The sequence below is a fragment of the Ahaetulla prasina genome, chromosome 11 (assembly GCF_028640845.1).
Source record: "Ahaetulla prasina isolate Xishuangbanna chromosome 11, ASM2864084v1, whole genome shotgun sequence".
NCBI classification, from domain to species: domain Eukaryota; kingdom Metazoa; phylum Chordata; class Lepidosauria; order Squamata; family Colubridae; genus Ahaetulla; species Ahaetulla prasina.
In genome coordinates this window covers 18,307,606-18,322,970 of record NC_080549.1, presented here as the reverse complement: position 1 = coordinate 18,322,970, position 15,365 = coordinate 18,307,606, and the positions used below count along the sequence as shown (strand labels likewise).

Below are 15,365 nucleotides of genomic sequence, written 5' to 3'. Positions count from 1 at the left end.
TCAATTCTGCTTATCAATACACGTGGCCCCTTTAAGGCTTTTCTGCTTCTGTGCCAAAGTAAATGTTTGTTCAGATGCAGGTGAAAGGCCCAAACCTGGGAGAGCGTGTGTGTGTGCAACGTTTGTGCAACAGTTGTGAATCCTGGAAGCTCCAATGGTGCTGGGTTTTGTTTGTTTTTCCGAGTGAACGAGTTACTGGATCACCAGGAAATGTAGACAAGGAAGTTTAGGTTAATATAAAAGAGAGAGATCTCTTGTGTATCTCCACCACAATGAGTCCTTCTAGGAGATGAGATAGAGCTCAATCTGTTTTTGTTTTTTATTCAGACTTCTGCTCTGCAAAAGAGATAAGAGCTGAACAATCCACTATCTCAACCTTCGCAAATTAAAATATAACTTTTGTGCCATACAAGAATGCAGGTGAAAGGGAAAACAAAATATGTAAAGGCCTGTTTCAACAGCAAGCACGTACAAAATTAAAACAAAATTATTTTTTTACAAAAAAAAACAAACAAACAGAATTTGGGGAAAAGAACTACAGTGATATTTCAAATGGCAAGAAAGGAAAAATTGAGATTTTATTTTATTTGGTGATCACCAATTTAACCAGAGCAGGTAACTGTCCTTAACACCATTTTAGCATAAGGCAATATTATTTTTCCATGTTTTCAAAAGACTACTATATTTTTCTACTTCTATTTAATTCTAACAGTTGTTATACTTTTCAAAATACCCCTAGAAGAGTAAAATCAAAATACTGTGGACTAATTCTCTCATTTTCTTATTTTTAAGTATTTTACGACAAGTGAGTGAACTTGGGCCATACAACTGCATGAGCTACTTCGGAGTTTTGCAAGGCTTCAGATATTGTCCTGGGCTCCACAGAAGAAACATGAAAAATAGAACAAAATAAAGATGCTTACGGCACATTTCCTAAATAACAAAAAAGTTATATATATTATTTCACTTATTATTACAACCCACATATAAGTCAGATCCTGGTGATAGGTATGTTACCAACATGGCTGATCAGCATAAAGCAGGGGTCTCCAACCTTGGCAACTTTAAGCCTGGTGGACTTCAACTCCCAGTTGAAGTTGGTATTCTGGGAGTTGAAGTCCTCCAGGCTTAAAGTTGCCAAGGCTGGAGACCCCTGGCATAAAGTACACTTTTTTTCAAAGCGATTATGGCCAAGATGTAATTTGTCAACTGAAAACTGATTATGCAAGAATCACAAATCTTTACAGGCTAGGAAATTTGACATTTGGAAAAAATGTCACGGATACCATTGCACAATGGGTGCTGTAGCAAGTGCAAATGGTCTTGAAACACCTATATCACAGAAGCCACCACTAAACGTTTAAGAATCAAACTACAGCACTAGATGAAAGACTTGTTCATTTCTGTTACCCTTTTAAGTTTTAAAAACTTGCCGTCCTTATCCATGACGATATATTTATCAGCATAAATGCATGAATAATCAAACCCAGATTTCCCCGATGAAAATAGATATGCTTTTCCATAATTAATCTATCTAAAGCAAACACCAGTTTAAAAAAAAACAAAAAACCCTGCAACTGATAAAAAATATGAAATAGATTCCATTAACACCGATGACTTAAAAAAAGGCTGGAAAGGAGTACAAATAGGAAACATACAATGAACTAAAGTACACCTGCCAGTATTTGCGTCACTGGCCGCCAGTTGGCAAGATGATAACAACACACACTATTTGCCATATGTTGAGGAAAGGATCTTGCAAAAGGGGGCGGGGGGGGGAAGGTGGTCTTCTTAATCCCAAAACAGAGGTTTCCATCATCTGAATTACCCTCCTCCCTCCCACCCACCCCCCCAGCCTGTGATCACAGCTGCAAAAGACATGACTGAAACCTTGCTTGGCACCTACTAACAACATCTTCGCAATTAAGCAGGAGCCTAGACATTGGTTACACATCCCCCCACCCCCAGTCTTTTTCCCTAAAGGAAAGGATCCAGAAGGGATCCAAAAGACAGGCAGATGGAAAGCAGCCCCCCCACGATTAATGGCACCTACCTTTGGCTCAGGAGAAACGCTGTGGGAGGCGCTGAGTATCTTACTACGCTCACTATGCACTCAGTCAAAAGGCCGGGGAAGGCGACGTGGCATTCAGATAGACAGCATTGAAGGAGAAAAGGGGTGGAGAAGAGCGAAGGGGAAAGCATCCCCCCCCTCCCTTCCTCCACCCTTTCCCCTTTTTTCAAAATAATTAGCCTCAGCCACCACCAACAGGAAAAGATAGCCACCTAGAGTCGAAAACCTTTAAAAGGGAGTATCAGTCAGACTCATCACCTCTGCTCTGCTGGGAAGAGGGGGGGGGGAGGGCTGACATTCCTAGGAATCTTTCTCTCTCTCTCTCCCCCTCCCCAAAGGGAACTTCCTGCCACTTAAAAGAAACCCACATCCACAAAGCAGGTGGAAGCAAAACTGGGGCATGTCGCTGCCCCCATATATATATATATATATATATATGTATGTATGTATACATACATACATAGAATAGTTTGTAATGTGTGTATATGTGTGTGTGTGTGTATATATATATATATATATACATATAGAGAGGGAGGGAGGGCGGGCAGGCAGGCAGGCAGGCAGGCAGGCAGGCAGGCAGGCAAGCAAGCAAGCAAGCAAGCAAGCAAGCAAGCAAGCAAGCACCAAAGCATTTCGGTCTGTTTAAGTACCTTTCCACAGGCACCTTGAAGTTTCTTATACCTTTGGCCTCGCATTTCCAGATGTTTCGAGCACAAGTCACAATCCTGGGGCACAGGCATTAGGGTGCCCTCCACAAACTCTACTAAACTTTGCAACCTGGATTTTGAACACACATCCACACCACAAATCCTCTATCACACACACCCCTTTGGCCTAAACCCCTCTCCATCACCTCTCCCCCCCACCTTTCTTGCAAATCCAATTCTCTTCACCTGGGTTCCATCCCAACTTTCCTGCCTGGCCTAAGCTATGGTTACCTCCCCCCATCCCATTTCCCCAAGTTTGGGAAGCACACACACACACCCCGCGCCACATACACACAAAGCCCCCTCCCCAACCCGCCCCCTACATTCCTCCAAATGCAAGGTCCCCTTCTCCCCCAAATCCATTTTCCACTCTCAAGGATTAACAGCAAGCACCCCCCCATCAAACCCCCCAATCCCAGCCATAGGAAGTCCAAAACCTCCCTTCTTCATCTTTCCAAGCCTCTCTTCCTTCTGACCCCACCCCCACCATCTCCTGCCCCCCACCCCCAAAAAAGGGGGAGAAGAAGCAGAGACTGGTTGGAAAAGGTGGAGGCTTTGGAAATACAGTAAAAAAAAAACCCCAAAACGATCAGCTGGAGGAAGAGGGCGGGTTTTTGGTGGTTTTTTTTTTTTCTTTCCCTTTCCCGGAATAATAAGTCAAGATGGACATGAGAGGCTGGTTGGTTGGTTGGTTGGTTAGCAGGCAGACAAGGGGAGGGTGGAGAAGGCCCTGGAAAATTTAAGGAAATGGGGATTTTAATAATAATAATAATAATAATAATAATAATAATAATAATAATAATAATAGGTGGTTTACCTAGGACGCTGGCAGCAACCCATATCAACCATTAGCACCAGTCAATGCTATCTGTGATGTATTTTTGAATGTTCAGTTGACTGAGTTTCATTTTTAATGAATAAAGTAAATAATAATAATAATAATAATAAATAATAATAATAATAATAATAATAATAGAAGACTTGGTCCCGGAGAGAGAAGTGGGGGGTCTTGCGAGGGGCGTGGAGGAAGCAACCAGAATTTAAAAAATAAAAAATAAAAATGCAAAGCTGGGGCTGCAAAAGCGCCTGGTTTGCAACGGGGAGAATGGAGATCAGCACTTTTTTGCAAAATCCTGGAATTATTCTGGAATGAGGGCGGGGCGGGGCGGTGGACAAATCAGGTGTGGGGATGGAAAAGGGGGGCTGTTGCTGGGCGAAGGAGGGAGGGAGGGGAAAGTGGGGTCAGCCTCTTCACACCCCTCCTCTCTTCGCTCCGGTATTTCCGGGGGCATCCTTCCCCCTCCTCGGTGCGACCCCCTTTATCCCCTCCTCCTCCTCCTCCCCCCGCCCGGCCACTGCCCCGCCCTGGCGGCCCGCGGAGGGGGAGCCTCTCCCTGCCGGAAGGGGAGCCTCGACACTCACCGCGCGGGGGGACCGGAGGAGAAGGCGGCGAGCGCCGGGAGGGCAAGACGCTCCAGCCGCCGCCTCAGGCTTGGCGCCACGAAGCCTCGCCGCGGCAGGAGAAAAAGTCGGACGGCTCCGCCATGATGGAATGCAGGCTGCGGCGCATGCGCGGTTACCGCAGACGGGAGGCGGGGGTGGAGGGAGAGGGGGCGCGCGCGGCCGGGCGCGCCAACCACAATGCGGTCTTGCTCTCGCTCTCATGTATATATACAGTATATACCCCTTATCCCCAGCCGGCGCTGCGCAAAGACCTTGTGTGCTAAGGAGAAAGGAGAGCCCTCGAAATAGGCTCGGGAGGCAAACATTGCTTTTTTTTTTCTTTTCGCTTTTTTTCCTTCCCCTCCCCTGCGACTCGAAGAAGGATGCGGGCTTCCGAGTCCTGCAGAGCTCTTCGTCAAGACCGAGTAAGGGAAAGGAGACCTGCAGAGAGAGAAGAAAGGGAAGGACGGAGGAATGCATGAATGACTGGGAGAGTTGGGACTGGAATGGGGGTCCTTCCTTTCCCTGGGAGTCGGGTGGCAGATAAATTTAATAAATTATAAGTTTAATAAATTATTATGGTTGGTTTTGCACAGTCAGCCAGTTAAATTCGGCCTGTATTTGGCATTTTTACCCAATTATGGAGACCTTCCCAAGGACCTGGGATAGGCAGATGTGGATATTTGGTGGTGTTTAAAGGTATTGGCGCAGGATGTAAGCTGCTCCCAAGCTGCCTTTTGCAATTGACTGATGGGGATTTCGTCAATGCTGTTGGTGTTCAAGTGCTGCTCCATTGTGTTGGGATTGCACCAAGGGCGCCCTATTATTATTTCTACTACTTTTGCTTTCTTTTGCCAGGATCATTCTCCTTCAATTTGCAGATCAGGTCGGAACTAGAACTCTCCGACTCCTGGCGATTGACCCAAAGTCATCCAGTTGGCTTTCATGCCTAAGGTAAGACTAGAACTCCCTGTCTCCTTGTAACTGGCCCAAGTCACCCAGTTGGCTTTCATGCCTAAGGTAGGTCTAGAACTCCCTGTCTCCTTGTAATTGGCCCAAGTCACCCAGTTGGCTTTCATGCCTAAGGTAGGACTAGAACTCCCTGTCTCCTTGTAATTGGCCCAAGTCACCCAGTTGGCTTTCATGCCTAAGGTAGGACTAGAACTCCCTGTCTCCTTGTAATTGGCCCAAGTCACCCAGTTGGCTTTCATGCCTAAAGGTAGGACTAGAACTCCCTGTCTCCTTGTAATTGGCCCAAGTCACCCAGTTGGCTTTCATGCCTAAGGTAGGACTAGAACTCCCTGTCTCCTTGTAATTGGCCCAAGTCACCCAGTTGGCTTTCATGCCTAAAGGTAGGACTAGAACTCCCTGTCTCCTTGTAATTGGCCCAAGTCACCCAGTTGGCTTTCATGCCTAAGGTAGGACTAGAACTCCCTGTCTCCTTGTAATTGGCCCAAGTCACCCAGTTGGCTTTCATGCCTAAGGTAGGTCTAGAACTCCCTGTCTCCTTGTAATTGGCCCAAGTCACCCAGTTGGCTTTCATGCCTAAGGTAGGACTAGACTCCTTGTCTCCTTGTAATTGGCCCAAGTCACCCAGTTGGCTTTCATCCTTAAGGTGAGACTGTCTTTTCTGTGTCCCCCCAAATATTTTTGGTAGCAACTGGTTGTTTGTGTAGAAGAAGAAAACATAACTGAAGAAGCACAGTCTTATGAGTAAAATATGTATTAAGTTTCAAGCTGCTTTGTAAAATTCCCTGGTTGGGTTCAGATTTTATTGTTAGGAAGAAGACACCTGACTTTTCAGCATTGGAAAATATACCCTTGAGCGTGGACAAAGAAATAAGAACCAGTTTGGAATGCAAAATATGCCAAACTCCTTTAGGTTCCAGTGCTGTGTGAAAAGATTTAGTGAAGATATTACAATTTATTATAATTCAACTATAACATACAATCAATAAACATAGCTTCCAGGCAGGTTTGACATTTGGATAGCATTTGCAAGCATCGATCACCTCTGACACGCAGATTTAATTCTTCCTGGGATTTTTTTTTTTTTTTGGTTCCTGAGACGCAGCAGCAAATTTTCTGCCCGAGTCCAAGTACCACAACACCAAAAACTTATCAACTGTCTTTGGTGCCCAAAGCGATAAAAGCTTTGTAACGCCTCTCCTAAACCTTAGAACCGAATCAAATTAAAGAATCCGCAATTGGTTTTTCCCTGCTTCAAAGAGTCTTCTTAAAACCAGGACTGCTGAAGACGAGCATATTTGGGGAGTGGGGGCAAGTCACTTTGCCCACCCATTTCTTGTTCTCGGCAGTTTTTTATGAGTCAGAATCTGTCCCTTGCAGATTACATTTGGAAGGTGGAGTCTGAGAATTACAGGAAACCCAACAGATGATTGCAAGTGATGCAGTGGGGTGAATCTCTTGCTCTTTATTTCGGCCCCAGGACCAATGGAAAATTGCCCTGCCCAAAATTAACCCCATCTGTACGAGTGTTTGGGGAGGTGACAAAGGCAGGACAGTCCCACAAAGTCTACCGCTGCCCACGTTGAATCCAGATGTTTCTCTTCCTCTCCTCATTTCTCATCACAGCAACCCTGTCAGATCGCTTAGGTCAGCGGTTCTCAACCTGTGGGTCGCGACCCCGTTGGGGGGTCGAATGACGATTTGCCAGAGGTCGCCTAAGACCATCGAAAATATGGGAAGTATACTTGCGAGTCGAAGAATCGCGAATCGCGCTCCAATGGGTCTGGATGGGGACGAACAGACTTCGACTCAACCCATCCAAGACGGAGTGGCTGTGGATGCCGGCGTCCCGGTACAGTCAGCTAGTTCCGTCGCTGACTGTGGGGGGCGAGTCACTGGCCCCCAGGGAGTTGGTTCGCAGCTTAGGCGTTCTCCTGGATGCACGGCTGTCGTTGGAAGAACACTTGACGGCCGTTGCCAGGGGAGCTTTTTATCAGGTTCGCCTGATCCGCCAACTGCGTCCCTTCCTGGACCGGGATTCGTTATGCACGGTCACTCATGCCCTCGTTACTTCCCGCCTGGATTACTGCAATGCTCTCTACATGGGGCTCCCCTTAAAGAGCACCAGGAGACTTCAACTGGTACAGAATGCGGCTGCGCGGGGGATAGAGGGAGCGTCTCGGAGCTTCCATATAACACCTCTCCTACGCAAGCTGCACTGGTTGCCAGTGGTCTTCTGCGTGCAATTCAAGGTGTTGGTGATCACCTTTAAAGCGCTCCATGGCATAGGACCAGGTTACTTACGGGACCGCCTACTGCCGCCAATAGCCTCCCATCGACCTGTGCGCTCTCACAGGGAGGGTCTCCTCGGGGTGCCGTCAGCTAAACAATGTCGGCTGGCGGGCCCCAGGGGAAGAGCCTTCTCTGTTGGGGCACCTACCCTATGGAACGAACTGCCTCTGGGGCTACGCCTTCTTTCCGACCTCCGGGCCTTTAAGCGCGAGCTCAAGACTTTTTTGTTTCAACGAGCAGGGTTGGCCTAAGAGTAATTTTTAATTGAGTGGTTTTATTTCTTGTTATTTTAATATTCGGCCTTATGGTTTCAGATTTTTAAATTTCAAATATTGTGTTTTAATTTTTGTATATGTCTTTTTAACTTGGCTGTAAACCGCCCTGAGTCTTCGGAGAAGGGCGGTTTAGAAATGTAAATAATAAATAAATAAATAAATAAATAAATAAATAAATAAATAAATAAATAAATAAATGGTTGACTCCACAAGCCAACTGCAGGCTCTTCAAATCGCTAGCCGAATTCAGGCATGATGAATTAAAAAGAGAGAAATCTTTGCTCTGATGTCTCCCTCTCAAGCCAGCTGCAATCACTCCCAATCGCTAGCCTAATCTGGCTTCAGGCGCGATAAACTTAATAGGGGAGGAGTCTCCGCTTTAATGCCTCCGTCCTCAAGCAATTGCAAGCAGTTCAGATCGCTAGCCAATACGGCTTCAGGCGTGATAAATTCAAAAAAACAGTTTGCAACTTTTTTTCCCTTTCTGCGGCTGCTGAGGCACGCTGAGATCCTCAGGGGTCACCACATCGTGGGGAATTGTATTAAAGGGGTCGCAGCACTATAAAGGTTGAGAACCACTGGCTTAGGCTAAGACAGGGGTCTCCAACCTTGGCAACTTTCAGACTTGTGGACTTCAACTCCCAGAATTCCTCAGCCAGCAAAGCTTTGCTGGCTGAGGAATTCTGGGAGTTGAAGTCCACAAGTCTGAAAGTTGCCAAGTTTGGAGACCCCTGGGCTAAGAAGCCAATGTCTTTGGCTTATACAGATAGTCCTTGGTTTTTCATTTAGTGAACGTTGAAAGTTACGACATATGACCATAGGACACTGCAACTGTCATTAATATGAGTCAGGTGACAAGCATCTGAACTCCGATCACATGATTCACGGGAATGCTGCAACAACAATGACAAAAAGTGACATATGACCATTTTTCATACAACCGTTGTAGCGTTCCCGTGAATCATGTGATCAAAATTCAGATACTTGGCCACCGACTCATATTTATGGCGGTTGTAATGTCCTACGGTCATATGTCGTAACTTTGAACGGTCACTAAATGAAAAACCAAGGACTATCTGTCACGTGTTCCGCTTTTACGATCTTCTGACAGGCAAAGTTAACGGGAAAGCCAGATTCTCTTAACACTTGTGTTACTGACTTAACAGCTGCAGTGATTCACTTAACAACTGTGGCAAGAAAGGTCATAAATGGGGCAAAAAACTCACGTAACAATGGTCCCACTTAGTAACAGGAATTTTGGGCCCAATTGTGGTCGTAAGTCAAATATTACCTGTATTTCTTGCTATATTTCTTCCCCCTCCCTCCCTCCCTCCATCTGTCTCCCTCTCTCTCTCTCTTTCAGGAAATGATAGAATGACTATGCAGGAATTTTTAAATAGGCAGCCGGAAGCACCGTTAATAAAACAGATTAAAATACAGGATGCACTTGTTGACCAGGAAAAAGAAAAACTGAGTAATCATTTCACCTTAGAGAGCATTCTTGAAATCAAACAGGCTCTGTAATCATGTACATTTTCTTTTATTCTTTCATAATTGTGTTCTTTTTGGTGAATTTTGATAAAGAAAACAGACAATCTGCAAAAAAAAAAAGAGTAACACCTTTTATGCAGGAACTGCCCAGATACCTTTTAGGGAAAGTGGAAAAGATTTATTTGCATTGTGTTCACACATTACGATAAACCATGCTTTCCCTACCGTAACGTGTCCATTATTGAATAAGCCACAGTCAACCGGCTTTTTTTTTTTTTAATCGTGTGAACCCATCACGGTATGACTTCCTAGCTTCTTCCAGACTCAATTATTTCCAAAATCATCATCATCATCATCATCATCATTGCCATCCCTGAAGGAGAAACAGATCAGCCACTGTAGCACACCTGATTGGATCCAGATTAAACAGGTTTATTCTTGACGTGAATTTCAGCTCATTGCCTATCGTAGCTATTCTTTTCCCTGTTATTTTTCTGGCAAAGGACGTACCTTCTGTGGAACGATTGGCCATCTGTTTAATGACTGCCTGATTCATTTCACAATGACAGCGATTTGCTTAACATCTGTAGCAAAGAATTCAGACGCTTGGCAATTGACTCATATTTACGACGGTTGCAATGTCCCGGGGGTCATATGATCTCCTTTTGCGACCTTATGACAAGCAAACTAAGGGGCTGCCATAGAGAGGAGGGGGTCAATCTATTTTCCAAAGCACCCGAAGGCCAGACAAGGAATAAAGGATTTTTTATTATTATTATTTTATTTGCATTTATATCCCGCCCTTCTCCGAAGACTCAGGGCGGCTTACACTATGTTAAGCAATAGTCTTCATCCATTTGTATATTATATAGAAAGTCAACTTATTGCCCCCAACAATCTGGGTCCTCATTTTACCTACCTTATAAAGGATGGAAAGCTGAGTCAACCTTGGGCCTAGTGGGGCTTGAACCTGCAGTAATTGCAAGCAGCTGCTGTTAATAACAGACTGTCTTACCAGTCTGAGCTACAGAGGATAGAAACTGAGCAAGGAGAGATTCAACCTGGAAATGAGAAATTTTCTGACAGTGACAGCAATCAACCCATGGAACAGAAGTTGTCCTCAGATGGGAGCTTCATCACTGGTAGCTTTTAAGAAGAGACTGGACTGCCATTTGTCAGAAATGGTGTAGGGTCTCCTCCTTGGGCGTGGGGGTTGGGCTAGATGACCTACAAGGTCCCTTCCAACTCTGTTAATCTGTAAACTACAGCGTAGGTGGCTAGATTCTGTGCAGCAGCACTGGGGATTCATCGGAAACACATGCCTTAATCCACCGTAGCTATTTTATACGACAAATGTGGCAAACCCTTTGCACTGGTTATTCCTTTCCCTTTTAGTATTAAACTGACTACGGGACCTCACAGGTTATGGATTGCAATTTTAGTATCGTAGACCATGTTTAATTGACAGACTGGATTTGTATCCTGGATTTTATCTGTTATTTATTATTTTGTTCTAGAATTTCTAATCGTATATTTACTGAGTGTTTACAAATTAACAGAGCTGGAAGGGACATTGTGGGTCATCTAGTCCAACCCGTCACCCAGGCAGGAGACCCTATACCGATGATGCCGAACCTTTTAGACACTGAGTGCCCAAACTGCGCCCGCGCATGCCCAAACTGAAATGCACGCATGTACAGGCATGCGTGGCAATGCACGCATGTGCAGCAGAGACCAGCTGGCCGGCAGGAGGTGGGGCATCCAGCGTGCAAGAGGTAAGATCGTTTTCTTTCGTGAGCTTCTGTTTCATTGTTTGCAGGGAAACAGAAGCTCACGAAAGAAACGCCCCGGAGATCTGACCCGGGGTGACGGCACACGTGCCAGTAGAGAGGGTTCTGCGTGCCGCCTCTGGCACACTTCCATAAGTTCACCATCACGGTCCTACTCCATTTCTGACATACGGCAGTCCAGTCTCTTCTTGGAAGCTTCCAGTGATGAAGCTCCCACAACTTCCAAAGGCAACTTCTGTTCCATTGGTTGATTGTTCTCACGGTCAGAAAATTTCTCCTTATTCCTAAATTGAGTGGTTTTATTTGTTCTGGTCTCTGTCTGGTCTATGACTGTAATAAATCGAATTGAACTGACAAGCAAAGTCAATGCGGAAGCCAGGCTGACTTAAGAACCGGGTGACTAACGTAACAACCGCAGTGACTCACTTAACAATCGGGGCGAGAAATATTGTGAAACAGGGCAACACTCACTTAACCGTTTCCCATAGCAACAGAAATTTGAAGCTCAATTGATGTTGTAAGTTGAGAACAACCGGTACAACTATGGCCAGTTGCACCAGGGGTGAAATGCTCCCGGTTCGGACTGGATCGCCTGATCCGGTAGCAATGGTGGCGGGTGGTTCGGAGAACCGGTAGCAAAAAATCCCTGCCCCACCACCACCACCCATGCCCAGCTGAGCCACAGAGGGTTGCTTTTTTTTTTACTTTTAAAAGCGTTTTTTCTTCAGCCGAAAAAATGCTTTTAAAAGTTAAAAAAAAAAAAGCCTCTGATGATCGCAAGGCTCAGTTGGGATTGTCACAACCTTTTAAAAGGATTTTTTCTACATCCTCTTCGGCCAAAGCGGTTGTAAAAAAATTGCTTTTAAAAGGTTCTGACGATCAGGCAACTCAGCTGGGATCGTCAGAACCTTTTAAAAGCATTTTTTTACAACCTCTTTGGCCGAAGAGGTTGTAGCAAAAACGCTTTTAAAAGTAAAACAAAAAAAAAGTTGGCCATGCCCACCCAGTCACATTACCCCACTGCCACCAAGCCACGCCCACAGAACCGGTAGTAACAAATTTTACATTTCACCACTAACTTACACCCCTAGTTTTCAAATCCAAAGCTTTCTGTCCTGAATGCATTTTGGGGAAGTATCCCCTGAGTTTGGTATGGCAGGAGCTGGTACATTCCAACGACCCACTGCAAAACCACCTTATTATGCTGCCTAAGGATGCTGCCTGAATAGATAGTAAAATGTTTCTGAAATTAAAACTTAGTCCAGTTGCAATCATTCTTCAGACATCCTTTAGGTTTCTGCCCAGAAGCATTCAGAAGTCCTCCAGATCGAAGAGGAATTTACTGCTTGTCCCAGGAGGAGAATTCAGTGGTCTCCTCGCTTGCAACTCCCACATATTTCCTCTCGCACATCTCTTCGCTAGGGGCAACAATGCCACTATTCACCCTCACCTCGGAAAATTTGTGCCTGCCCTGTACAAACAAGAGTCCTGAAGGAGTCCATAATCTCTGAGACGTTTACTGTGAAGTGGCAGCAACTGTTTTTGCAGGCAAAGGCTGCCCTCGTCTCGAAGCTCCAAAGATTAAAAGAGGTTTATTTTTGACATTCGTTGCCTATCGTAGCTATTCTTTCCCCCGTTACTTTTCTGACAAAGGATGTAGCTTTTGTGCAACAATTAGCCATTCATTTAACGACTGCGTGATTCATTTAACAACTGCTCTGATTTGCTTAACGTCCATAGCAGAAAAATCCAGAATGCTTCTGTGCGAAAGATGATGGAGTTGTAAGGGCTGTAGGTGGCCATAGCGGTACCTCTAGTCCCTGACTTACAACTACAATTAAGCTCCAAATTTCTGTTGCTATGGAACGCAGTCAAGTGAGTTTTTGCCCCGTTTTACAACTTTTTTTGCCCCGGTTGATAAGCGAATCACTGCAGTTGTTAAGTTAGTAACACGGTTCTTAAGTCAAACTGACTTTGCTTGTCAGAAGGGCACAAAATGGGATCACAAGACCCTGGTACACTGCAACCATCATAAATATGACTCAGGGTCTGAATTTTGCCAAGTGCATGAATTTCAATCACATGACCATCAGATTACAGGTTAACAGAGTTGGAAAGGACCTTGTAGGTCATCTAGTCCAACCCCCGCCCCATTCAAGCAGGAGACTCTACACCAGGGGTCACTAACCTTTCAGACCTCAGGGACCACTAAATTCATCATTTTAAATCCCGCGAACCACTAATATGATCTGCCTAATGGCTGGCTGGGTGGGCATGTTTAGGTCATGTGATGGGTGGGCGTGGCCAACTCGATGTCACTCACGTCGAGGGGCACCTCGCCAGCCTCTACTTGCCCCTCCCCTCCCAGCCATTCCTCCCCTGCCGCCCGGGCTCCTTAGGGCCCCAACAAGAAGCAGTTGTTGGAGCTAAGCACCACCGTGAGAAAGAGTTGGCAAAATAGCTGACTCAGTTCAAATTGAATCTGACCAAGAAGGAGGCTCAGCAGAAGCACCTCACTGAGGACTAGGAGCATAGGCTTTCCAAGCAGAGGGAAGACCTGCAGGAGTGCAAGGCCAGGTACAGGCACCTGGAGGCTCAGCGGGCTGAGATGGTCAGCCAGTTCCAGGCCATGATGCAGTCCCACTGGAACAAGGTCCTCCGACTCCTTGCCTCCAGCGGCACTTCCCTCCAGCCTTCACCAAAGCTCTGCACCAGGAGGCTGAAGCAGACCCCAAGTCAGAATTTCTCCCTCCCTCCGACCTGCAGAAAAAGACCTCGAATGGCAAGACTCTCTGTAGCAACATAAACATTCATTGGACATATCTGTCCCAGGAGCTGTAGTTTGATGACTTTTGATTTAGTGCAATATAAAAAAATGCAAGTATTTTTTCTGCGGACCATCAAAATTTTCTCATGGACCACCAGTGGTCCACGGACCACCAATTGTTGACCGCTGCCCGACACCATTTCTGACAAACGGCAGTCCAGTCTTGTCTTGAAAATCTCAACTCCCATAACTTCTGAAGGCAACTTCTGCTCCATGGGTTGATTGTTCTCACTGTCAGAAAAATTTCTCCTTATTTCTAGATTTAATCTCTCCTTGGTCAGTTTCCATCCATCAGATCCGAGATGGACTGGACGCTGATTGGGTAGATTCAAGTGGGACGACGGAGGCAGTTCTTGAGAATATTATTTGGGGGGAGTTTGACTCTGTGGCTCCTGAGGACATGGACAGGATACTGGGGAGGCTGAATGCGACCACATGTTTATTGGACCCGTATCCCTCCTGGTTGGTACTGGCCACTCAGGAGGTTACACGAGGCTGGCTTCTGGGAATTATTAACACTTCTTTGGTGGAGGGTGTCTTCAACCGCCTTGAAAAAGGCGGTGGTGAGGCCTCTCCTCAAGAAGCCTTCCCTGGACCCAGCTGTGTTAGCTAATTATCGTCCTGTCTCCAACCTTCGTTTTGTGGCGAAGGTTGTTGAGAGTGTGGTGGCATGGCAGCTTCCCCGGTACCTGGAGGAAACTGTCTATCTGGACCCATTCCAGTCCGGCTTCAGACCTGGGTACAGCACGGAGACGACTTTGGTTGCGTTGGTAAATGATCTCTGGAGGGCTCGGGACAGGGGTTGCTCCTCTGTCCTGGTCCTATTAGATCTATCAGCGGCTTTTGATACCATCGACCAATCGTATCTTGCTGCGGCGGTTGGGGAGTTTGGGAGTGGGGGGCACCGTTTTTCGGTGGTTCTCCTATCTTTCCGACCGTTCGCAGACAGTGTTGGCAGGGGGGCAGAGATCGACCGCAAGGCACCTCATGTATGGGGTGCCACAGGGGTCAATCCTCTCACCTCTCCTGTTCAACATCTACATGAAGCCGCTGGGTGAGATCATCCGTGGTTTTGGGATGCAGTGCCATCTGTATGCTGATGACACTCAGCTGTACATTTCCACCCCTAACCACCCCAACGAAGCCGTCGAAGTGATGTCCCGGTGTCTGGAGGCCGTGCGGGTCTGGATGGGGAAGAACAGGCTCAGACTCAACCCTTCCAAGACTGAGTGGCTGTGGATGCTGGCATCCAGGTAGCTGATTCCATCGCTGAGTGTTGGGGGCGAATCATTGGCCCCCAGGGAGAGGGTTCGCAACTTAGGCGTTCTCCTGGATGATCGGCTGTCTTTAGACGAACATATGACGGCCGTCGCCAGGGAAGCTTTTTATCAGGTGCACCTGATACGCCAGTTGCGTCCCTTCCTTGACCGGGATTCCCTATGCACAGTCACTCATGCCCTTGTCACTTCCCGCCTGGACTACTGCAATGCTCTCTACATG

General features: G+C 46.3%; 3 protein-coding genes across 7 annotated transcripts in view; 2 read left to right on the top strand and 1 right to left on the bottom strand.

The window, feature by feature from the left end:
• FNDC3A (fibronectin type III domain containing 3A) overlaps positions 1-4,350 on the bottom strand; it is a 72,646-nt gene extending 68,296 nt beyond the window's left edge. The window contains exon 1 of one of the 3 annotated variants that reach the window (XM_058196945.1): positions 4,201-4,350. The gene's annotated coding sequence lies outside the window, so the exon portion shown is untranslated. The remainder of the gene's footprint in view (positions 1-4,200) is intronic. The other 2 variants (XM_058196947.1, XM_058196946.1) reach the window with 2 other exon arrangements.
• Positions 4,331-7,868, top strand: LOC131205078 (uncharacterized). 3 transcript variants are annotated; one of them, XM_058196960.1, is made up of 3 exons: positions 4,331-4,646; positions 5,103-5,175; positions 6,817-7,868. In XM_058196960.1, the coding sequence occupies exons 1-3, from the start codon at positions 4,331-4,333 to the stop codon at positions 7,460-7,462; spliced, it is 1,035 nt and encodes a 344-aa protein (XP_058052943.1). In that variant the 3' UTR covers positions 7,463-7,868. The 3 variants fall into 3 exon arrangements, 2 of the variants coding, with proteins under 2 accessions (XP_058052943.1, XP_058052944.1); XR_009156709.1 differs by having other exon boundaries at positions 4,444-4,646; positions 5,080-5,175; XM_058196961.1 differs by lacking the exon at positions 4,331-4,646 and having other exon boundaries at positions 4,691-5,175.
• Positions 7,869-11,197: 3,329 nt separating this feature from the next.
• LPAR4 (lysophosphatidic acid receptor 4) overlaps positions 11,198-15,365 on the top strand; it is a 251,517-nt gene continuing 247,349 nt past the window's right edge. Inside the window, exon 1 of the mRNA XM_058196957.1 lies at positions 11,198-11,300. The gene's annotated coding sequence lies outside the window, so the exon portion shown is untranslated. The remainder of the gene's footprint in view (positions 11,301-15,365) is intronic.